The sequence below is a fragment of the Manis javanica genome, chromosome 10 (genome assembly GCF_040802235.1).
Source record: "Manis javanica isolate MJ-LG chromosome 10, MJ_LKY, whole genome shotgun sequence".
NCBI lineage: Eukaryota > Metazoa > Chordata > Mammalia > Pholidota > Manidae > Manis > Manis javanica.
In genome coordinates, this window is record NC_133165.1 from 16,832,973 (window position 1) to 16,859,443 (window position 26,471).

Below are 26,471 nucleotides of genomic sequence, written 5' to 3' on the forward strand. Positions count from 1 at the left end.
AGCTCTTTTTCTTCATCACACAGAGTAATTGGCATTAAATTTTTAGAAGAATTCCTACTGTTTAGTAAATTTTTGAAAGGACACCTACTGCTAATAGTAGTGTAGATCTCTTGGTCAAAAAAATGGTTTGGCTTTACTGACCAACCACTTTTAAAGAACTTGGAACTATAACATGAGAAAATTGTACATTTCCATCACTAGACTTGATCAAAATGGTCAGCAGAACTCTTGTAATGTTAGTCCAAATAACTCAGAAGTGACAAGTATTGGCAAGACATTTGTGTCTGAGAAGGTAATGGTTTGATAATTGAAATGCTATCTAAAACAAGCAGAATGGCAAATAATTTAAAAAGATTCCTGGGATGTACTAAAATCAGTCTGCACTTATGGGAATCTGCCAGTCAATAAAGCCTGAGATTCCTTTTGGGGCTTCTATTTGCAACACTGAATAGGTTTGCATTCCAATATTCAGAGGCAATTAAATACACCTGTGCTATTAAAAAGTGGAGTTGCAAATATTAGTAAAGAACATGTATACTGCAGGGTGGAATTTGTTTGGCTGTTTGTCTCACTGTTCTGCATGTTACAGAAAGTCATCTGCTTCTAGTTTTTGTGGGAATACAATGCTTCCAAACTGCAAATTGTGTCATTTTACAAAGCCATAAAGGGGGTTGCAGAGTAGATAATCATTTTTCTCTGGTAAAACTCTTCTCTTCCCTCATCTCTCAGCTTAGAACAAAGTAAGCCACTATTCATTTTGTATTCTAGGCATATATTTCAATTGAAAAACTGCTTAAAGTTAGGATAATCATAATCTAGGTAATTAATTCATATAACACATTTTCCCTATTAACATACTTAAGCATACACTGAATTATTAGATGCCTAATTATGTGGCTGAGCAAATCTCTTTAGAAATCCACATTATCCACTGTAACATGTAAACTGAGAGATTTACTGGTATACCTCAGTGTCTTCTCAGTAGACCCATGATTTTCTTCCATGACTATTGCATATGCTGAAGTACAGGGTCACCTCATTTAAAAAAGTCCTCTTTCAATCCTACAGGAAGTCTCACAGAAGGTCATTACTCTTGTGAGAGGTATTCTTGGCTGTTTGGACAACCATTCTTCTTCCTTCCTCTTAGCTAAGAGAAAACGGATTCTGTTCAGGTATTACTCAGGGATTAGTATTCTCAGGAACAGCAGGCCTCTTCCCCAGACCTATGGGATGAATGATAACTGAATTAAGTCAGTTTTTAATTCCTTTCTTTTTGTCACTGTTTGGCCTGGGGTTGGGCATAGGAGCCGGGACTACCAGTACCGTATCACGGAAATCTGGATGAGGCTACTGGGAAATACTGTTTTTCCCTGATTAATTGCACCAAACAGAAATAGGCCCCATTGTCTTTTCTTTCCACCATCCCACTGCCTGATTGGATTGTTGGTACATGATGTCTGGAGCTGCCACAGTCCTTCAGTTATGCAGAGGAGGCCAAGAGAGGCTCAGAGTTACTGCCTCCAACTGTAAACTATCTCTGGAACTACCTTTCCCAAGACTTAATTTTATCTGAGACATTTAAATGCTTTATTGTGTCAGTGGCCTGTATCAGTCAGGATAAATTAGATCATGCCGCAGTAACAAACAGTCCAAAGTCTTATAGATAATACAACAAGGGCTTATTTCCTGTTCATGCCAGAGGGATTTGTGGGTTAGCAGGGCTCTGTTTAGTGCCGTCAGTCAAGGATCCTGGTTGATGGAGCAGGTACATCTCCCAAATTGCTGCTTTCAGTTCCAGAAGGAACAGTTTTGGAGAGTCTGTTAATAGCTGCCAAATGCTCTAACCCAGAAGTGATGCATGCCACATCTACTTGTAGCTTACCTCCTCGAACTGGTCACACAGACACACTCTTAGAAGGGTAAGGAAGTACAATTATGCCATGTGCCACTGAAGGAGGAATGATCAGAAATACTTGAACAGTACTAATATTCCTCCATCATCTTAAGATGAGAATTCTGTGACATGCAACAGGAGGTATCCTTAGTATGATGATGATAAAAATTACTGAATGTTAACTATTAGCCATTGTTCCAAGTTTTGACAGAAGTTAATGTATTTAATATGTACAAAAATATTATAATGTGGGTACTGTTATTACTCACATTCTCTGGTGAAATATTGTTAGAAGTTTCTTTATGAAGATCATTTGGTAGGTTAATGTCAGAGTCATGATGTTAGGCAGTTTAGCTGCCAAATATACGTTTTTAACTTCCATGTCATAAGTCTCTAATAACTGCTCTTCAAATATTTACCGTATACCCATGCGCATCCATTTATCTTCTATCATCTATCTATCTATCTATCTATCATCTACCTATCAACTATTTATTGTCTATCATGTTAAAAAAAAAGTGTAACTACTGTAACACTGTTGTTGGGAAAAATAGGATAAAACTTAATTAGAAAATCCTTATCAGTTCCTACCCAGTTAGCTGGAGTCAGTACATTAGACAAAGAAATTTTGAATCAATTTTCCTGAAGCAAAGAGGACAGTTTTTCTTCCATGACACAGAGAACAAAGTAAATTTTATAAAATTACCAGGCCTGAGGCCTCAATCACTAATAGCTTGCTCTCTGCCCACCTGGGGTGAGACAAGATTGAACATAGCTTTCACCACCCATGAAAGAAGCAAGTACCCCTAGCCAGGAGCCGTTTGCTTGGTGGATGTTCCAATTCTATACATAAATACACCTTATATCCGAACAGTGGCTACAGAATAGCTATTATCTGTAGAAGTGTGACTAAGTTCAACTTTTTATTGGAGGGCTATTTTCCTACCAGTGCTCATTGGCTAAAGGAGAAGCACCCAGACTTGGGCAGAGGAGGCCAAGAGAGGCTCAGAGTTACTGCCTCCAACTGTAAACTATCTCTGGAACTACCTTTCCCAAGACTTAATTTTATCTGAGACAATTAAGTGCTTTATTGGAAGCTTTTGGAAGCGTATGTGACTCAGATTTTCATTTACTCTTATCTGAGCAAGTTCTATTTGTTTTCCAGGGAGATTTCCTCATCTAAACCCCCTGAATTTGGCTTTTTGGGGTTTTCATAAAATGTTTTTCTCCTAGGTTCACAACGATTGTTGTGGTAAAAACATCCTAAATCATCTTTGAGGAACTACTGCTTCCTCATTCTTAACCCAGGCGATTTGAATGTCACCGATGCCCTCTTTAAGGAGGGCCTGTCTCAGGTCTGGTGAATGAGAACATTCCTTCGCGGATGGCTACGTTATTCAAGTCAGCAATCGTCTCAGACTTGGGACTATTGTGACCAATGCTGGATATGAAGAAGGCCACGGGGCGGCAGACAGTTTTTGTTCTTCGCTGACCTACCTCTCCATTCAGAGCAGTGCTGGTAATAGCAGGAACACAGCATATATTGAGTGGATGAACAGTCACTGTGATGACACCGTTTGAGTTTTAGGACATAGCTCTACGGAAGCCATGCCGTGTGTGTTTGTTCCAAGAACCAAACTATTCTTGCATACTTCCATCAGTTGGAGTTGGGTTTCACCAAAAGAAATACTAATGAACATATCACCATCTTACTGTGTGAAGACTCTTCTAGCTCTGGGCTACAATAATGGAATGACCAAACCTGTATTACTCTAAGTCACTGGCTTGAACATTTCATTCAGAAATATTTTATTAGACACTATCTATACTGCAGCAATAAAAACGTCTCCAGAGATATTCCACAGTGGAACATGAAATTTACTCTCAGATTTAAAATATTTTAAATGACTTAAGGGAGTGGATAAATCTGAGTACTTCAACTTCAGTATTTCAAAGGAGCCCTTGATGGTAGTAGCAGGAATATATTTACATACTGGGATTTTATTTGTCAATAAAGGGTTTGTGAGAACAGGAACTAAGAGCTCTCTCTTACTGGAGGCAATTTTTCCTGGAGGGCAGGCATACACAGCAGTACCCTTTTCTTCCCTGGAAGTCCTTCTAGGCACGTTGTTATAACAAGTTCAGCTCTTCTCCAGAATCTTCCTTTCACCCTCACAGTGGCGTCTCTTTGTTACATGCTCAAACCCTTCCAGCTACATACCTGCTCGGTAACTCTGGGCAAGTCAGTCTCTCTAAAATGGAGATTGTGATAATAGCTATAGGGTTGTATTGTTAGATGTGATTACTCAGGTAAATCACCTAACTAAACTAATGGTAAGAATTTTACTATCAGAAGATCCAGATCCCATTCTGTTTCTTGTCTGGGGGTGTTTTAGGGAGTTCTAGCTTGTATTAACCTTATTTTGACTTGGAGATCCACTTCCAGTGTCTGGGCTTCAAAAACCTTAATCTTTAACATGCTACTTTAATTTCTCTAATGGGCTTTATTCTTCTAAACTGATACTGGGATGAAAAGTCTTAAGCCCCCATTTTTTCAGAGTTGAGGACTGTATCTTCTCTTGTTGGTTCATCCAAAGCAGTGAGACCATGCCTGTGGCTGGGCTCCACTGTTAGCTGTCACGGGACCTGTTGAGGTATCTCCGAATCATCACATCCTAGTTTCTATTTTTTTCCTGGAGGTCTTCACCCTTACTTTTGCTCAATGTTTGCTGGCCATTTGTCTAAACAAATTTACCTTGGGTCCTTCTCCAACTACCCGATTAAGCTGCAAGCCCCTCGTTATAGCTGGATCCATCTCCTCTAATGGTTTTGTCTCCTCACCATTTAAACTTCCAACTTTTGGAAGGAACACTAAATAGAATGCAATGCATTCATTTTAGGAGACTTCAACACACCACTCCCTCCAAAGGACAGATCCACCAGACAGAAAATAAGTAAGGACACAGAGGCACTGAACAACACACTAGAACAGATGGACCTAACAGACATTTACAGAACTCTACACCCAAAAGCAACAGGATACACATTCTTCTCAAGTGCACATGGAACATTCTCCAGAATAGACCACATACTAGGCCACAAAAAGAGCCTCAGTAAATTCCAAAAGATTGAAACTCTACCAACCAACTTTTCAGACCACAAAGGTATAAAACTAGAACTAAATTGTACAAAGAAAGCAAAAGGCCCACAAACACATGGAGGCTTAACAACATGCTCCTAAATAATCAGTGGATCAACGACCAAATTAAAACAGAGATCCAGCAATATATGGAAACAAATGACAACAACAACACAAAGCCCCAACTTCTGTGGGACACATCAAAAGCAGTCTTAAGAGGAAAGTATATGGAAGGAACACTTTGGGGAAACCCCAAGGAAAAGGGAGTAAATTGTGCAGTGGTTCTCTTCAAAACCTCAAAGCCTGGAAAAGCCATAGCGCTCCATGTACCATGCTTACAAGCTAGAAAATAGCTAAAATAAACACAGAAAAAGGATATTAGTTTATTCTGTCAAGGATTTCCAGTGTCTAAAAACAGAGCCTTAATTGACTTTGTGATTTCTCACTAGGTTCTCAGATTTTCAATCATTTGTGTTAGAATTGATCCCACCAACTGACTGCCTTGTGGGTCTCTACTATGATTTACTACATGTCAAAGGTCTCTAGTTGACGTCAACTTTGGACCCAGAGGTGTTTCAGCAATATCTGACCTGATACATTCTAGCATCAAACCTTTTTTGCTTGCCCATATCTCACCTGAGCCGCCTTTCAGCTTTTGTATTTTGTTAAACATATCATTTCATCATTTTTCTAGTTCTATTCTTGGGGTAATTTTGCCTTCTCTATCTTCTTTAACACATATTTACATCCTATGCTCTGGCAAATTCCTCTTCATGGCATTTTGAGACCCGAGACTTCTTCACTTTTACAAATACCATACTTGTCCATGTTTTGATATTTCATGCCTAAATTGCTAGGTTGATTTCTAAGCAAGGAGGCAGGAGAGGTCTCTGGCTTTTACACTATTATTCAAATAGTTTTTCTTTCTGCAGTGTTTGCTTTCCCCCTTTAAGAATGTCAGATGATTCAGTGGAGCCTCTGCATGAACTGCCCACTCCAACCTTTCCCTCTACTGAGCCCTCTTTTCTATGTAACGTATTTCTTTTAAGTGATCTGATCTTGCTGTACTATTCATCTCACGCTTCCCATTTATAATTAAATCCTGTCTTTCAGGTATAAAAGCAATGCTCTTTAACTCTCCATCAATAGGGAGCTCACTTTGAGTATCCTCTCAGAACCAATGTCATTAGTCTTGCATCAATCTTCATGTGACTAGTTCACCTGCTACAAAGTGGGGCATCTCGGATCCATTAAACTGTCCTGTGGCACTGATGGGGCCCAGCGGGCTTAACTCTACCTCAGTGAACTTTGAAAATTTGGCTCAGCTATTCTGATTACCTTTTGCTAGCTTTTTTAACCAATACAATCTTTATGAACCTTCATTTACTGAAAACCCGATTCAAAATGTATTTTCTCAAGAGGAATATTTTCAGCCTCCAAAGACGGCTCTTATTAGTTTTCTACTCTCTGCTCCTTCAGTGAAAATTCATAGTTTTACCATGGCTTTCTGCATTTTTTTGTTTTTTGATCTTCTTTTCTGGAAAGTGTTCTCCACCTCTTTGAATGTGTGTGACTTCCTCCCCTTACATAACAGTGAGCCTTCTGAGTGTTTGTGTCTGAGCTACGAGGATCTATTGCATTGTTGTGCTCTCCCACTGCCTTTAGTGTGTATTCTAGAAGGTCACTTAGCACACAATAGGCACTCATTAAATACTGAGTGATCAACCGCCAATGTGTGTAGGTGGTTGCAGAACAGTCTGCCATGTGGGAAGGGAATGTACGTCTTATTTTTTCCAAATGCTAGTGAGATGTTAATAACCCTAGTGTCCTTAATAATGCCTCATATATTGTTTCTCTCACAGCAAAGAGTTGTGAATCATTGATTTTTCTTGTACTACTTACATTATTCCCTATGCATCCCAGCTGCAGTATGTTAGTTCTATGCCAAGAACATTTAAAAACAATATTGCAAAGTCTAACCATGGGAGTATCATTCCTACCTCATAAATTGTACCTCGTCAGTTGCTGGTTTGCAACTTCTGATGTCGTTTTATCAGCGATGAACCAAAAGTGCTGGTAAAAGGAAGAAATGAGAATGGATTTGCAGCCATGCAAAGCTGCTCACAGCCCTGGACTTTGGAGCGCCCTTCCTGGATCCTGGATGGTCACCGGTGATAAAATAATCATTAATTCAGTTATCTTCACTTTTCCTTACTTCTTATGATGCTTGGAACTAGAGGCAGATTTAATATTTTTAAATAAATACAAGAAATCCCTCATTTGAAAGTCTTGCCTTTATTCTTTGACTTCCCAGCAAGTGTATACTGCTGGTTCTGTCACTTTATCCCTGTAACACCTCCAGCAGATGAACACTCTGTCACCCTTATACTTAAATCCTGTCACTGGGCTGGGTCAGTGATAGAAAGAAACTAAGGCATCATCTCAATCTGGGGCTCAAAGTAGTTGAGAGAAGAGGTGAACACAAATCTTATGATACAAGATAGAGCTAATGATGATTGCCTTAGAGGCAAAGGTAAAGAAATGGAAATATGGAGAGATAGTAGAAGAACTGAACAGCCTCAAGGTGGTAGGATCATGACGAATGTGCAGAATTCACACCGGTGGAGCTGATGGGGGAAGCAGGCACTGGGAACGGAAGAGTGGGAGCAAAAATAAGTTCCAGATCGGAAATGGGGACAATATATGTTATACAGATCTCCTCTTGGTCTTCCACTGCCCACACCAGGCTCCTGCCGCCTCTTGTGTAGGTTATTTGGATCCCTGCCTACGTGACTGCCTTTTCCCAGCCTCTCCCTTTCCCACTTCATTCTGTCATACTTGTCCAGGGGAAGTGTCATGAGCTCTGATTAGGTTACTTCCCTGCTCAAAATACTCGATTCAGAGTTTATGCTAGAGTGCACAAGGCAGAGTTCCGGTGAGCTCAGCCCATGCGGGGGTCCCTCTGGGTGAAAGTGCATCTGGGTAGGTGTCACTTGTCCTCGTGTGATCAGAAGGACACTTGAGCAGCCTGGCGGGAGATGAGTAAACAGTGTTTCTGGCTCCCATGGCCTCTCAGCAGACCTTCCCTGTGAAGTGACGCTGCTCCCTTGAAGGGACGTGACTGGGGATGATGTGGGCAGAGATGGGAAGGTGATCTCAGCATTCATCACAAGGGCCCAGGTGATTCTCACGTCACTTGCCCACTGTATTTGTTTCCCAAGAGCTGCGGAAACAAATTACCACAGAGTGGGCAGCTTCAAACAATAGACACTTATTCTTCTCTGGCTGGAAGTCCCAACTCAGGTATACCCAGGGCCATGCTCTCCCTGAAGGCTTTAGGACAGAATTTGTTCCATGCCTTTCTTTCCTTTAGCGTCTGGTGTCTCTGGAAGTCCCCGCCCCTGGCTGTGGGTGTGTCGCTCTGCCTGGCGGTCCCAGAGCGTTCTCCCCGTGCGTCCCACCTTCTCGTCTTCTCGCCTTAGCAGGCATCAGTCCTATTGGATTAACAGTTGCCCTACTCCAGTACATCAACTTAATTTGATTAGAGCTGTAAAGACCTCTTTCCAAATTAGGTCACATTCACCAGCGCCAAGAGTTAGGACTTTGAACATACCGTTTTTGGGAGATGAAATTCAACCCACAACACCTACTATGTACTTTTGCATGTAAAACATACATTTATCATTTCTTAATGTGGATACATTATTTATTATTTTTTTTCTATCCACCAACAGTGCTTATTTTCTATTTGGTTATTATCCTCAGTTTTTAGAAAACATGAATTTTTATGTTTGGGGGAAAAAAATACTTAAAAGTTGCCAGTGTGACAAAGTCCTCATTAAACTAATACTTTTTTCTAGACTCTTTCCTCGTAGGATTTTCTCACCATTCTTTCTCAACCAGTAAAAGGCAAAAAACAAACTCCTTGTGGGAATATAAAGCATGTAATAGATATAGCTGCTGGGTATCAATGCATAAACCTGAGTTATTTGGCTGGCATTGTTGTGGTTTAGGATTAAATTGCTTTCCAGAACAAGCAAACAATGAATTTCCCCCTCTTAGTTCATGGCTAAAATGAAGTTTTCATTCCTAAAGTTTTATAAATAATTTACTTAAAAAAATATGATTCTGAATATTTTTAAAAAAAACCTTTTTTTAAAAATTTCAGGAATGATGAGAGGCTCACCTCACATGCATTTGAAACAGCTTTCAGAGTGTGAGCTTGCCAAGAATATAAACCTTAAGTTTTTTGGAGGTCTTTATGAATACAGGAAAATGCTTCATTTAAAAATAAAATATTCTCCTCCACATTTTTGTTCAGATGCATATTTCTTATAAAAGAGAGTGTCTGGAACTTGTAATACAAAATTGTTTTGAACCATGAATGTGTCAAACATACAGTTCTAATCATACGGAGTGTAGTTCACAGTAGCTCACAGGTCTTCATAATTCCAGCTCTTACATCTGAGTTCCTAGAAACGCCACTTCTTCTTAATCAATATTTTTAGAGCAGAAGTTTAGAACTGGAGCCCTATCTCCAGCCCAGGATCTATGGTGTTTTCACAGACTTTCTGAAACCTGTGATGTGAACTCATTACCATTACGCAAAGATAACCTTGGGAGGGTGTGCTGGACTGAGAGGTGGGAGGGCAGACGCTTCAGCTCTCACGCTCTCTAGCGTTGCTCAGACTCCAAAGCACGGCCTGTAACATCTCACCACTAGACAGCGCTGCTCCTAACGCTACGAAATACACTGTATTGGTGGCTGACGTGGAAGGCCCCCAAAAGAAAACGATAGGAGAAGAAGAACGATGCTTTCCAGTTCAAATGCTCTTAATTTTGAAAAAAAAAAATACAGATCGAAAGTAGAGAAAAGGAAATCTCTACTGCCTTTTTATTAAGAAAATATTCTTCTGCTCTCTCCCTTTGCATCTCTGTGGTAGGCAGAATACTAAGGTGGTTCCCAGGACTGTCCCTCCCACCGCCACATCTGGTATACGCCACCTGTATGACCCCCTCTCCTTCAGTGTGGACAAGACCTGTGACACCAGAGGTCACTGCATATGGCAGGGGTGAGAGGATTTTGCTGATGTGCTTAACGTTCCAATCAGTTGATTTTGAATTAATCAAAAGGGAGATTATCCTGAGTGGACCTGATTTAATCAGGTAAAAGCCCTTCAAGAAAGACTGGGTCCTTCCTGAGGTGAAGAGAGGGATGTGCTACGGGCCTTGAGGAAGTGACTGTCATGCTGTGCACTGTGAGAGGGACGACTCTGCTGACAGACTCAGTCCCACAGCTGCAAGGGACTGAATTTCTGCCAAAAATACAGAGGGGCTGGGAGAGGGTCCCAAGTCTCTCTTCTCTAATCCAGTTGACACGTTGATTGTAGCCCTTCAAGACCATGTAAAGAGGACTCAGTTTAACAGCGCCTGGATTCCTGATTCATGTAAACTGTGAGATAATAAATGTGTATTGATTAAGCCACTGAGTTTGTTATAAGCTTTCATGTGGCAGTAGAAAACTAATATATCTCTCCACTAATCATTTTGCATATAAATAAGGAAACATAGTCTCCAAAATGACATCATTAAATAATTATTTACTGTCTACTTTGTAGGAGTGGTGTATATGAGAAGGTCCATCTCTGCTCCCACAGAATTTAGACCAGTCAGAAGAACAAGACAAATCATGCTCAAGAAAGATTAAAACTGCTGTAAGCATGAGACCTGCGGGAAGTTCAAGGGAGACACTGACCAAGGAAGGAGGAAAAACTGCAAATATGTTGACATGTCATTTCAGTACACAGAGTGAATGTTATTTGAATGTAAATAATGTAATAAATTGAATGTAAATAATGTAATAAATGTAGTGGGAAGATACAGGCCAGAGCGTACAAGCTTCCAGAACATGGAGCACTTGGAACCCTAATGTATCACTGATGGGATGTTAATAATGTAACCACTTTAGGAAAAGTTTGACAACTTTTCTATATTAAGTAAAATCAATACTATGCTACTCAGTAATTCCACACCTAGGTACTTTCCAAAAGATAAGAGAACATAAACGTATAGCTATGCATGGATATATCCAAGAATATTTAAAGCAGCTTTGATCTTAAGAACCTCAGAAGGGAAATACCTAAATGTCCATTAACAGATAAGTACATTGCAGATATCTATACAATGGAATACTACTGAGTTATAAAAAGGAATGGACTTCTGATATGGACACAAGAATGTGGATGAATCTCTAAAACATCATGCTCAGTGAAAGAAACTTGACAAAAAGACATAGATTGCATGGTTCCATTTTCAGGAAATGCTAAAACAGTCAAAACTAATTTATAATGACATAAAGATCAATTATTGCCTGGAACCAGGGCAGGAATTGCTGGAAAGAGACTAGAGCAATTTTTTAGAGTGATGACTACATTGCATACATTTTGTCAAAATGCACAGAACTGTATACATTTACAATGGGTATATCTTAATAATAAACACTCCTTTATTCAGGAATTTAATTAACTTCATTAACTTAATAAAGTGAGGAGCTTTGTAGAGACATCAAGGCTAGGGATTGAGTGTTGAGATGATTTAGTATTGACAAAGATAGCATTGGAAGTCCTGAGATTGTGAAGCAATGGAGAAGAATGCCAGAGGCAGACCCTTGGAAAGCACCTGCCTATAGTGCTTGGTGGAGACAGAGAGAAAGCGAACACTCAGAAAGAGGAATTGCAGTAGGAAGTATTACAAACCAAGGGACAGGAAAGGTCACTCAGGAAGGTACACAGTGTGGGCGCCTCGTACACGCAGACCAGGCATCCCTGGCCGAATGTTTGGCCACGCCATGCAAAGCAGAGAGAAGCAAAGCTACATCTAAGCTCCAGTGGAAAATAAAAACAGCAGAACTGACCTTGGGGAACTGCCAGTATGTTCTCCTGTAAGTGGAGCACTGGGAAAATCATGCAGTGCTCAACTTTTAGAACGATTATGAAACTCAAACTCCTATGCAAGGGCCTGGGCTTTGCTTATGGAAGTAACATAGCTGAAGACTACTTAATGCTAAATAGCAAAACAGATTTGCTGCTGATGAGGACCTGGAAGACAGCCAGATGAATCACATTAGAGCCACATTAGCAGATCTGGGAAAGGAAGGTGGATGACAGCAGCTGCAGAAAGGTAAGGTGACATGGAACAGTTCCAGTTCATGTGGGCAGAGGATGGCTCACAAGGCCATTTCCAAGCACCTCTGCAACCGATGGCACAGTTGTGGGTTATCAGTAAGCACAGGAGCTGAAAAACTCACCTGCTGAGCTTTGTGTGGCCATAAGATGAAACAGAGACCCTCACACAAATTTCCTGTGACAGCCACGCATGCAAGTGCCCTGGCCGGATGGGTAGGGCTGCCCTAACGCCGCTTGCCCACCGTCCTTGACTTTCTGAGGGAAAATAGGAGAGGGCTGGGCTGTACAGCAATTGTTGTAAGAAATGAGTTCATCCTGCTTTTTGAGCATTCTAATATGATACGTTATTTTTTAAACTAAAAGATGAAACTAGCACAAAGTCTGATATGGGCACTTGAGTCAAAATGCTTGTAGGGAGAGCTGTTCACTATGAGGACCAATTGGGTGGCCCCTTGTATCTCGATGCTGAATCAGCCTGGGCTGACACCAGGATGAAGACACGAAAACAAATAGAATTTTTATTCAGCCCAGGGGAGGAGGAAGGAGAACAGATGAAAAAGTTAAAGGAAGGCTGAGAAAAGGGAGAGAAAAATAAAAGGAGAGGAAGAAAAAGGGAAGATGGTTGTGAAGGGCTGAATGGTTGAGGACAAAGCAAAATGTATCTCGAAGGTGGCCCACTTCCAGTCCAGCACAATGTTGAATTTTGCCTTAATACCCCTTTACAGTAAGAACCCTTCGGCGCCCTTTTCTTGTTTTAACTGGTACATAATTGGCACAATGTTAGTTTCATGCGTAAATATAATGCTTTGATATTAGTATATACTGCAAAATGATCAGCATTAAGTCTAGCATCCATCACGACATACAGTTAGAGTTTCTTTTCCTTGTGATGAGAACTTTGGAGATCTACTCTCTGAGCAATGTTCAAATACACAATGCAGTCTTGTTACTATAGTTACCATGCTGTGCATTATATCCTGGGGACTTATTTTGTAACTGGAAGCTTATACCTTTTGACCACTTTCGCCCATTTCACCCCCTGCCTCTGGCAACCTCCAGTTTATTTCTGTGCCTATAAGTGGAAGCCCTTTTCTTGATACTATGTTATCAAGGATCTTTTGAGCTGAAGGAGAGTAGTAATCCTGCCTACTATGAGCCAAGTTTTGTTCTGGGGTTGGAGACACAGAGATCAAAAGAATGTGTTCTGGCCTCCCACAGAATGGTTGATATGGAAAGAGAAAACACGAATAGATATATTTATACGTTTATTTTATATTTTACTTATGTGAAGTACTGACTTGTTACGGAGGGAGAGGACTGATTAATAGTAGAGTACAAGGTTGGGAGCCTCAGGACAGGAAGACCTTTAAAAAAAAAGTGGAGTTCTGAAGGATAACAAGTAGTCCAGTTGGGTTGGCAGGGGCAGGCAGGACATTCCAGGCAGAGGACAGGTTCTGCAGAAAGACCTGGAAGCGTGGAATAAATGAAGTAATCCTAAGAGTTTCTACCCTGCTGGTGCAAACTGCTGAGGGTGAATAGTTGGAGATAAGGCTGGAACACAAGCAAGATTCATGTCAAATCATCTCACAGAAAGCCACTGATGTCTTGCTAAGGCTTTTAATTTAGAGGTCCTTTTGGCAGAAAGACTCGGAATCTGTAATGCTATTGAGGCCTTAGAAACAAGTTAAAAGTATGTGCTTTGATTTAGTTCCTTAGTGTGGCATATAGAGTCCAGTGGGTTGGGCTACGGATGGGAAGTTTGAATTTTGAACATAGCCAACATTATATTCCAGACATTGTTTCAAGCAGTTTATGTAGAATAATACTTTACTGCTCATACCTTTCCAGGGATAAGTACTATTACATATTATCCTTGTTGCAGAGAGACTACAAGACTTGTCCACGGTCACACAATAGTAAGGGCAGAATCGGGATTTTTAACCCAGGCAGACCAGCTCTGGAGCTTGCCTTTGATCATAACAAACACCCAACCTGGGTTAGCAACCAGGTTGGGCCAGAGTCTCTGAGTGATTAACACACTTTTAGGACACAGTGTTAACAATTTCAGGCCACTGAAGCATACTGAAAAATTCAGGGAGTAATATTTACATGCTTATATCAGGGATAATTTAAATTCACTGCAATGGTTAAAATGATCAGTATTCTTTACTGATTTTAAAGGGTCAGAACCAAATCCTTATGAACAGGAAACTATTACTATAAAGTTTTATTTTCAGGGCTCTGAACAATGGAGCTTAATCAGTTAAGAATTATTGTCCTAAGATCCTGAATCTTCTCCAAGTTTCTCTAGACATGTAACATGCTACTCTTAGTCAGTGGTATATGTGTCAGGTCAAAAATGTTTCTATTTGTAGGCTACTCTGCCTACTGCCCCCGACCCCCTTTTTCCTTTTTAACTTGTATGTGTGTAAACAGCCTGAAAGAGAAAAAAAGAGAGCGTGTTTCTGTGGTTTGGAAGTGCCTTCAAGAGAGCAGCTTTAGTGAAAGTGTTGGGTGGGGAAGCCTTAAATGGGCCAAAAGTCTTCTTAATCTTTGTTCAAAGTTCTCAAAGTTCATTCAGAAGGGCAGACTGGGGAGGCATGTGGACTCAGAGGTACCAAGTTCAAATCCTTTTATTATAGTATTCTCATAAATGAGAGTCAAAATAAAGGAGAATAAAGCCGAATGCTAAAAATATATTTTCCTCTAGTTTCCACCTCCAAGTTATTTATCTGATTTAATAGAAACTGGCAAGAACCTGAGAGGTCGGCTAGGCAATAGAGCATCTACGCAGTCAGCAGAGTGAGGGGAAGACAGCAGGCTCTCTCAGCTTCTCTCAGTGTGCCGTTCACCATATCGATGTGCATCTGCTGTCACTCTTCCCTTGATGGAAGTGTAGCCTGTATTTTGACATGCAACTGCTATGTGGTCAGCAATAGACCTTTAAAGCTATTTTAAAATATATTTGTGTATTTATGAAGTAATTCAGCAAGTTAATTCCTGAGCTATTTTTACTCTCTGTCCAAAACATTTTTCCCTCCCCTTATTTTTCTCAGATAACTTACTATCTTTGAAATGCTAATGGATATAGCTAAATAAGGTTTAGAAACTTAGCTGAGCTCTTAATTCACTTAGAGGCTTTATGCGCTTAATGACCTAAGCTAAGGAAGTTTATAAAATCCCTCGATACTAGTTCATTTTACATTTTACTAGTTCATCTTGGGGGAATTTTCTGCATAATAGGCTTCAAAGAGGGAAACAATTCAAAGACACATTCAACAACTTCCTGGAATACATCAGCAGCATATACTTTTGTTAGGTTTCCACACTGACTATAGGAAGACATGTATGTGACCCCCTGGGCTCGTGGCCTGTAAGCATCAGCAGTTGCCCCTCATGCCCAGTATCTTGCACACTCAAAACTGGCTCAGTGTATACTCACAATATCCTGCAGGGGGCAGTGCCAACTGTATTAAAAACCGAACTGACTTTCTGCCATAGGACTTTGTTTTTAAAAATGGGAACTCCTAAAACACACATGCGCATGTGCACGCACACACACACATTGTCCACATGCAAACACAGGAATTTCCTATCTCCTGAATCAGAATTAAACGTGAAAAGATGAAATAAACTAAAATGAAATGAAATATGTGTATTGAATCAGAATTAAACGTGAAAAGATGAAATAAACTAAAATGAAATGAAATATGTGTATTGAATATAAGTGTGAATCACTACTTTTGTGCTATAATGAAGTGCAACCTTATCTCTAAGGTCCTTGTCCCCTTCTCTCAGCATCATATTGATGACATCACTCAATAGTGCAAATCACTTGTTTGCTCTGAAATTAACACTCCTCAGTACTGTAGTTTTTTTTTCTAATAGATTTTTCATTTTAGTAGAGGTTAACAATGAATAATTTCACATAACATTTTAGCCAGTGCTTTTCTGAAGTGTGAGAAGAATTGAGCCAAGAGATAATAGGGGAAGCTGATTCAGGCAGAGTCCATCTACCCAGGTGCAAAGGACCCTAATGCTGTCGAGTCTTTGTTGTGATGAGGAATGGTGGGGGTGACTTGCAGCCCTAGTGATATTCTGTTAAGGCGTACTCACAGCACTGTAAAATTTTTCCTGATGTACGCTTGGACACCTACAGCCTGTACCACATGTAACCTTCTTGGACAAATCACTTACCTGCGCTTTCTAATCTGTAAAATGGGGATAATAGTAGCTCTCATGAAGGGTAAGTTCTACAAACATGAATGAAGGTTGATTTCGCAGAACACACAGTGCATACTTCCATGCTCAGTTGTTACCACACAGGCTGTCATTGCAATAACTACTATTATCTCATGCTACGCATCACTGCCTGCTCCTAAGCGGTCTCATCATTGTGTCTGGAAATCACCATCTTGGCATTAGCATTATGTCCATGACATGAACGTATAGAGTGACACAACGTATGACAAGGTCATTCTGTGGCCACATGAGGGAAACAAAGTTCCTGGACTGTGTTTTTCATCATTAATGAATATTTGCTTGTGCTGTATTTAAACAACTGTATCATTACTTGCTGTTGAGTTTTACTGGCTGTTGCTATGAGGGATAACACTGATAATACCTCTTACCTTTTCAGACCACTGCTTTGAAGCCATATTTCATACAGTCAGGGATCTTTGTTGCTGTTAATATGATTGAGGAAGACACCTTTAACAGGAATTTCCTATCTCTTGAATCAGAATTAATTTGCTTTATTTACCTTATAAATTGAGGCTTCATTTAAACAAAGGGACTCTCTGGCTAAAAAGGTTTGAAAACTATTGTTTTCTAGATTAGTTTTTCTAGGCATGGCCCAAGGAGCACAGTATTGGTATCATGAAGCAAAATATTTACAATGTGATATCTACACAGTTTATACTATGGCATTTCTAGATATAGATAACATCTAACCAGTTTCTAGACATTTTCAAGGCGTAGAGGATACAAATAAGTGTAAAAAATGGTCCTTGTTTCTGGGGAATTTACATTTCAGTGAGGAAGACAGGTGAAAAAAAACAACAAAAAGTGAAACAAACAAAGCCAGATAACCGAAATGAAGATTTTAATGAAGAACTTTAGGAGGTTGAAGAAAACTCGACTAATTCTGCTTTGGGAGATGAGAAAACATCTCATTGAAGTGGTAACGTCTGAACTGCTTCTTGGATGATAAAAAGGAATGTGTCAGGATTAATGGAGAAAGAGAGTCCAGGAAGAGAGAAAAAGCATGACAGAAGACACTGGAGTGTAAACATGCTGGCTGGTTTTGAGAGGTTTTCAGGAGCAGAATTAATAAGACTTACATGAATGCAGGTATAGAATTGGAGGTGGAATAGATGAGGGAGAAAAGGATAATGGGAAGTTGTCTTCCTTGATTGATTGGTGAATGAGATAGCTCAGAGAGAGCAATAGAATGGGAATGGAATAGGATATAGAAGTTTATCCTTCTACATATAAAAGAATATGTTTTATATATGAAATTTTTTATATATATATTTAAAAATATAACAATGGCGCCCTATAAACAAGATCCTCTACCATTCAAAAGAATGAGACAATAAAAAAAGTCGGACCAGTCTATGAAAGGGCGTGAGGAAGGAAGAGGAGGAAATGAGAGTCTGTCCTGAGAATCAGGAGTTTGCAGATGATGCTGGCTGATCGTGACAATGATGCAGAAATATCTGACAAAGCTGTGCGTCATGCACCGGGTGGCCCTAGTGAAAACAATTTGAACAGTGAATGAAGGATGGAAATCAGAATGGAAGGAACTGAGTTGCCAGTGAGAGTTGAAAAAATAGATGTCAGGATCTAGGTTAGGTTTTTCAATACATTTTGGTGTAGATATGAAGGAGGAAGACAGAATGGGAGCTTGGCAGAGGAGGTAAAGTGAGAAGAAGGAAATTTTAGAGCATAAAAGAAGAAAACTGACATTTTGTAGGCACTTCCTGTGTGTAGAATTGTGCAAGGCACATTTAGATATGTGACCCTTGATGTGGAGGCTCAAAGGAATGAGAGGGTAAGAAAGTGAAATTACAGGTGTTAGAGGGGAAAAAAAGAAATTAGAGGAGAATGATGAGAAGAGGGAACATCAGCAGGGAATTTGTTTCGGAGCAGGAATCCTTGGACTGGGTTTAGAGGATGGAATGTACATATATTTGGCTGCAAAGTTTCTGGAATTTTCCTAATTTAGGTGTCTGACCTGAATAGAGGGATTTTCTAAAATAGAAATAGACTTGCTAAAATGACAGATTGAGTTTAATAATAGCTAACATTTATAGAATGCTTACTCTGTGCCAGATGCTTTGCTAAGCACTTTATGTGCATTAATGCCTTTACCCAACAACCCAGTGATGGAGATATTATTTTCATCCCCATTTTACACACAAAGAAACACATAAAGAGTAAATAACATTCCCAAGGCCACACAGCTAGTACGTGGTAGAACTCGAATTTGAACCCCTGCAGTCTGTGTGCAGAGTCTGTGTTTTCAATCTCTCTGTTAAACTATCTATCCAGTAGTGTTTCTGCACGTATTTCACAATTACTCTTAGTCCACTTGCTCTTATTCTGGATTAAGCATCAGGTTCCAGCTATTTGGTTTCTGCTGTGCTTAAGGAAAGGTGGACTCTACTTCAAGGAGCTCATGAATATCAAAACCTTAATCACAGCCCTTCGGATGACAACACGAGTTCATGCTTTACAAACCAACCATGGCCTTTGTCATATTAAAATCAAAGTTGCAAAATAAAGAACATTCTGAAAAACCTTGTCTGCTTCATTTAGATAACAGTGTGCAGAATGAATTGAAAGATAAAAATGCTCATCATTTACCATTTCCTTTTGCTTTTTTTTATTATAAGCCCGGTGGTGTTATGGATGATATCACCAGGCAATTTGGTTTGAATGTGTTTCATGCTGGACTGTGCAGATTACCCAACTAATGACATGCATACTCCTTGCCATTGTGACACCTCTCTTCTCACAAGTGGGAATTTCAAGTGACAGACTAAAGCTGTTTGCTATCAATTTTGCAAAAAACACATCTGCCAGATAGCCAAGATGTAGCTCAGAAACTGAAATCGATTAATATTCTAATTTGTTACCTGTCATTAGCGTCACACTATATTATGTCAAGTCAAAAGTGATAGCCTTTATATAACATATACTCCTAAAGGAATTTGATTTTAGTGTTTTGTTTTATTTCTGTTTACTGTTGCTCCCTGCATATAAATCGTATTAGAAGTTCCAATTACACAAGTAGTAAAAAGTTGTGATGGATTAAAATGAAAGTGTATAATATGTAGTTACATATTTTTAATAAAACCACATGATAGGGTTTTATAAAACTTATTTACCACACCATTTAAAAAATTTTAGGCATTTCCCTTTTTTTTTCTATTAAGCCAAGGATTTAACAACATAATATTTTTGTAGGTATTACCCAGATCCTCTGAGGTTCTATTATTTTAGGTTACTGGTCAAAATCAAACCTCCATGGTGGAGCAGATTACCAGGCTACCAGTAGATTACCTGGTCTGATTTCCAGGGTCTAAGAAAGGGACAGTGGCTTGGCATGGGAAGGAATGAAGTAAGTTTAGCTGAGGAGAAAGGAAGGAGGGAAAATTTTATAGATGATTTTTTTTTAGCTGTTTTCTTGCTCTGAACAGGGAGGAAAATAAAAAGTAAAGCTTTAAGTGGGAAAGGCTAGAAGATGGAATTGTCACTGTAAAGATGGAAACAACTTGTGTTTTCAATCTGAGTGACAAACACTGAAAGTATGCTCTCCTTTGTGTTAGAAATTAAAAATTTTTAATATGCTTTAATTTTTCAGCATCTTAAGGCCTCAGAGTTTAAGAGGGGGTGGTTTGGGATATAAGTTATATTGACATTCATTCATTTATTCATTCAACAAATGGATGTTGAGTGTCTCATATATGCCAGGCACCGCTGGAGATAAAACTATACAAAGAACAGACCCAACTTCTTGACCTCAGGGAATTTACATTATTTTGAAGGGAGACAGAGCCGTTTAAAAACAAAAATAAATATACAGTATGGCAGATGGTGCCAACTAATCTGGTGAGAAATAAAGCGACAGTGAGGACAGGAAATGCTGGCTAAGAGGGCGGAATGAGGAATTATAATTTTGAGCAGCATGGCTGGGGAAGTCCTAACTAAGATGACATTCTGCAAAGGCCTAACTCCTGAGAGAATAGGTGAGGTGGGGACGTGCGGAGCTGTCAACCCTACAGCTGTCGGTTGGTGTCTCATCCCTCATATTGTTACTCTTCCTGAGGCCAAGGTATTGAAGACAAGCAGAATTTGCATTTGATTTGGTGTTATTCATTGATTTCTCTGCTCCACTATAACACATTTTTCTTAAAGCAAACATTTCAATAAACTATTTGAGAGAGAGTCTGCCGCCATGATATATGTATTTGGCTTCTTCCTTACAGTTATCAACTCAAAATTTTATTTTAACTACCCAGATCAAAAGTTCATGATCTCTCTTTCCTTTCCCAGGACTCTATTCATTGGACCATCTCCACTAGGTGATGGATTTTCCTGCTGAGATAGGTAATTACTAATAACAATGCTAAGAGTGTCTCTCAGGGGAACTTGAATTTGTTCAAAGTGGTGTGGGTAAAATAGCAATATTTAGTCCATCTCCATATCAATAGGTGTTTACAAGGGGGGAGAGGTGAGCGCAGGCAGGTTCAGAGAGAAATGGGGGAGCAGGAGCGGCGGCCAGAGAAACGGGGTGAGCAGGAATAGCTGCGGGGGAGGGACGAATGGAGCCAAGCTTCTCATAAGCAATAAACGGGTTTCTCTCAACTTTAGTTTTTTCCTCGACTGATTTTGTGTTCACGGGTTTATTCACTGTGAACTGGGAACACGCTCCCCCCGCCCCTGGAGCTACAAAAGTACACAGTCAAGAAGACAAGAAAACAAGTGTTGGCAAGGATGTAGAGAAAAGGGGGCACTTGGGTGCTGTTGGTGTGATTGGAAACTGGTGCCCCCGTTATGGAAAACAGTATGGAGATGGCTCAAAAAATTAAAAATAGAAATACCAAATGATCTAGAAATTCTACTTCTGGGTATTTACCCAAAGAAGATGAAGACACTAATTTGGAAAGGCATATGCACCCCAACATTTACTGCAGCATTATTTAGAACAAGAAAGATATGAAGCAACCTAAGTGTCTGTTGACAGACAAACAGATAAAGAAGATGTGGTACATATATGCTTGGAATATTACTCAGTCATTAGAAAGGATGAAATCTTGCCATTTACAACAAATGGATGGACCTAAAGGATGTTATGCTAAGTGAAATAAGCCAGAGAAAGACAAATATCATATGATTTCACTTGGATATGTAATCTAAAACACAAAGCAAATGAACAAACAAAATAGAAATAGACTCATAAACACAGAGAACAGACTGGTGGGGAAGGGAAATGGGGGATGGGCAAAACAGGTCAAGTGGGTAGACACACCCAAATTTTCAGTTACATGGGAATGAAGGTACAGCACAGGGAATATAGTCAACAATATTGTGATATCTTTGTTGATAGATGCGAAAACTATACTTACAGCAAGCATTTAGTAATGTACATAATTGTTGAATCACTATGCCGTGTACCTGAAAGTGACATAATATTATATATCCACTATAGTTCAATAAAAAAAAACCCTTTCAAAAAAAAGTGGACAGACAGATCAACAAGTTGTTAATTGCTGAAGGATAAGAAATTGTTTGCCTTATTTTTTCATTTAGTTTCTCCATGTCCTTATAGAATAATTATTTCACAAATTTTACAAATCTCTTCTTTGGATCGTTGCAAAAATCTGCTTTATCTTTTGCCCCTTCCCCTCTATAGCTCATTTTGAACTCTGTAGCAAGAGTGGTCTAAAAAAACCAAACCAAACCAAAACAAAAACTAAGCCAGATCCTGGGACACCTTTGCTCAAAACTCTCTGAGGAAATCTGAGTTCTCTCAGGAAAATCGAGGTTCCTTGGGACGATCCACAGGACCTCACTTGACATGGCCTCTGTGACACCTGAACTCATCTCTGGCCGCTGGCTACCTCGTTCACTCTGCATCAGGCATTTTGGGATCTTGGCTGTTGCAGGCAGATTTTGCCAAAGAGCCTTTGCCAGCATTTCCCAGGTTTTATAACTTTCTCCCCCTCTCCCTTCAGGTTTCCTTACAAAGTAAACCAGCCCTGATCATCGTAAAAAATAACCTTTTATTCTCTACACCCTTCCACATCCACTCACTCTCCTTTAGTTTTCCTTATAACATTCATTACCACAAGATACACTATATATATATATATCTGTGTGTGGATTGATTTATTACAGTATAAGCTTTGTGAGGACTCCAAGCCCATTTTCCTAGCATTTGGAAAAGGGTCTAGTACTTAAAGGTCAAATCCGAAGGAAAACAAACAACCTGTAGTTTAAAATTTAAATGCCAATCATTGGACTCAATACTACATTCATACATATGAAGAGGTACAAGTTGTTTTTCCTCCTGGTGAGGACAAAGAAACTTAAGAACTGTGCAGAATATTTTTGAAATACTAACAAATGAATGAGAATAAAATCTGCCATATTGGGAAAGTATATTTTAAGCACTGCCTAAGAATAATCTTTACAATGGAATAATTTCATAAATACAAATCCAAAAAAACATAGCACAACTGATAGAAATATTCTAGAGTAAAACAGACATTGAAGAAGATAAAACCTATATTAAAATAAGATACAGGTTTTTTTTAAACACTGGGTTTTCATTTGCAAGTATATTTAATGACTTAATAATAAGAATATTCCATTTCCAAAATGATTCCAATTTCTTATGTTAATGATAAAAAATCGAATGTAAGTATACAGTTTGTTAAGAGGAGTTTTGCTTTTTTTTTCTGATGGGTAAGGTTATTTTCAACCTTTTACTTTTTCTCTACCAACAATATGTAATACTCACATGGAATTTTATGCAACTCATTCATAAACTTCTCCTTCAGCTTAGAAAATGCATCTTCCTTTCCTTCCCCAGGACGGGCGGGCTCTGTGGCATTACTTGGCAGAACTGTCGCAACAGTGGTGGCTGGCGGGGCTGCCAGGGCCTCGTGGTGACTCTCGCTCACCATTTTAGGTTCAGGTGCAACTGCGGGGAGGGAAGCAAAAGAGAAAAGAACAATTCAAAATGGCTTAACTGATCCCACATCAAAGGTGCAGCCGAGATGAAAAGACCTCAGAAGCAGCACATACTCCCAGGCAAACAGCCTATCATTAGCATATTGCTTTACATTGATTCATGAAATATTTATGGCAACACAGTGGAGAGTCTTCCCCAGAAGGTAAGCCCAGACGTAGTTACTGAAAACAGTCTCTCCCAACAATTCTATGTTAACTGTCAGATCTCTTGGCTGTTTATACAGCCAATTATTTGTTGTGAGATTAAACTTCTAACCCACATACTACTAAAAATGCATATGAAACAACTGCTGAGAACATACATGCTCTGTACTCTAAGTATTCATATTTTCTAAAAGGTAAAAAGACCAAATATTTATATTAGAAACGCTGATAAATGATAGCATACATTCAAATTATTGGTGACTTTTAAAATGGTTATAAACAGTACTAAACATTGACACCCTAAGATGTCATGAAAGCATAGAGAAATTGGTTCCTGAGTCTCACTAATTGATGGTACAGTTTCCACCCAGTCAGTTTTTGACATTTACTGTAGACAATACTCTGATCAATAATTCACTTGTCTTGCTGGGTGAGTTCCTGAAGCCACTGAACATGGTGGCATGACTGACTGTCTATCTCAGGGTGCTGAGAAAGAAACATGACTTGTCTGTTCAGTTATTTCAGTTTATTTAGTTTGATTATATTGAATTATTTTTTTAACTTACTAAATTACTTTAACTGTTCATCTCCAAAATATTAAAAAACAATTAATCCTTAAAAAAATCTTAGTCTTGAATAGAGAAAACATCATGAGTTCTAGCTCCCTTTATGAACTAAATGAATTTTGACAGGTCATTTTATTTGCCTTCTTAATTTATCTGCCTTCTGAAATGTGAAAGACTGAAGTCTGTCCTGCTTGGATTTTTCTTAGTACATGTGAACTGCTCTCTAAAATGTAAGGAAGGTGTTCTAAATGGATAGAACTGAGGTCAGATTCTCCAATTTAAACATATTCTGGATTTTAACAATTTTACTGTGTGACTTAAGATTTCAGGTTGTGTTGGTGAGAGAGGGGACATGATTTGGGGCAGAAATAGGTAAGTACATACAGTCCTGGGCATAAGGAGCTTCACAGTCTCAGCAGGAAAATTGATGGGCCCAGAAAGCCCTTTTGATTTACAAAGAAATGGAGAACAGCAAAGAGATAAAGGAATTTTATATAATTAAAATCTTTTGTGAGTTAATCACCTTACATATGTATTTAGTGGAAGTGTAATTGAGAGAATAATTTCAGATGTATGGGGTTATTAATAAAGCCATCAAAATTCAGAGGTTTTTCGATTTCCTGGAAGGAGAGGACGGTTGAGGCTAATACATGCACGCAGATAATCAATTGTTATTGTATAACAGGTTCTCTTCTTAAAACTTCTTATTTTCCATTAATAGCTACTAATATAATCCTAGAGATAGAACCAGAAAAATATGGTTTCACATCTTCTCTACTCTTCAGCTTCTTCATTTGTAAAATGAGAACTATCATTCCAAACGCATAAGGTTTTTGAGTATGAAATCAGGTAACCTATGCAAAGAACTTAGTACGGTGTCTGGCATGTAAATTCCATCTCTCGCTTGATTGACAGATCTATCAATCGCTTGATCCATCATGCTTCCCTTATTACATTTGGTAGCCCAGATTTTCCACACTGTGAAAAACATTTAAACTTTTTTACAACTTCAGGTTACTTTATAGAAGCTTTTCCTGAATCTCCGATTCTGTTCTGCTTGTATTCCTGAAAAAACTGGGAGTACATTGCTGCCCAACGTAGGTGAAATTATTGATACTGATGATACCACAGCTTTCATCTTTCTTATGAATCAGCAAGACTAAAATCACATACACACACACACACACATACATATGAGATATTTGTATGTATGTATTCGAAAAATGAATTTGTTCCTCTGCTATGAAAATCACCACATATGATATGCATGATTACTTAGCTCCACAGGATAGTTGAAGACCTTTGAGGAATTATGGGCTTACTGTGGAATTTTAAGGAAATGATTGTCTTAAACACAAATGCCTAAATATACTAGTGCCATCATTAAATTAAAGGCATACTGTCTAATAGTGTTTTGGCGCAATTTTTTTCATGTTCAGAAAGTGGGAGAGGCTACACAGTTGTTTCCAGCTTTTGTGCACACAGATGGTTGAGTCCTTTGCCACTCAGGTTGCGAAATATTTTCACAGTACCCCAATTTATTATGCAATATAAAACATTTCCACATATAAATTGAATGATCTAAAAGACTATAAGAAAAAGAAGACTTTTGTTAAATAGAGAAAGTTTAGAAAATGCACTTGAAATTTACTCATTTTTTTAAGGAAGCAAAGACTATTTCTATAATTTCCAAAAACAATCCTCTTCAAATATAAGGTATACTTAGATGTTTCATCAGAAAATGTAAAAACTTTAAACTTTTAGGTCTTACTAGCCAATGATATTATCTATACCATTTCTCATCTTCTTGAAAATCATGTAAAGATTATAAGAAATATATAGACAATGTTCCTTTTACTTAGTGTATGTCACTGTGAAATTTTTAAAAATCATAAAACACAAAGATGTAATGGGCAATTAAAGATCTAATATGCTGACAAAGAAAGACTAATTGATTGCTTAGTATTTTATTTTTATTCCTTCATATTTTAAGAGATACTGTAAAAATAGTTGTATGGCTCCTAAATTCATATTTGTAGAAATGAGAAGCTTATCAAGAAGCATCATTTTGTAGATGAAAAACTAGCTAATTATTCAGTCTTGACTAATGTGATGACTTTATATTCTTTTATGTACATTGGTGCATGGGGCATGTTTCCTTATTTTAAAAAACTTATATTCTACTCAAGTCTTGATAAAATGTCAGCTAACAGTTAACAAGGACCTACTAAAGGACTTAGATGTATGAAGTCATCTAGTTCTCACAGCACTCTCAGGAG

The 26,471-nt window shown here is 38.8% G+C and overlaps 1 protein-coding gene across 3 annotated transcripts in view; it reads right to left on the bottom strand.

Annotated features, from left to right (window-relative positions):
- The window catches only part of SYT1 (synaptotagmin 1), a 509,637-nt gene that overhangs the window by 166,985 nt on the left and 316,181 nt on the right, over positions 1 to 26,471 (bottom strand). For all 3 annotated transcript variants that reach the window (XM_073214823.1, XM_073214822.1, XM_073214821.1), the window contains one exon: positions 23,250 to 23,432. In XM_073214823.1, the coding sequence (XP_073070924.1) occupies positions 23,250 to 23,415 (166 nt within the window). In that variant the 5' untranslated portion in view covers positions 23,416 to 23,432. The remainder of the gene's footprint in view (positions 1 to 23,249; positions 23,433 to 26,471) is intronic.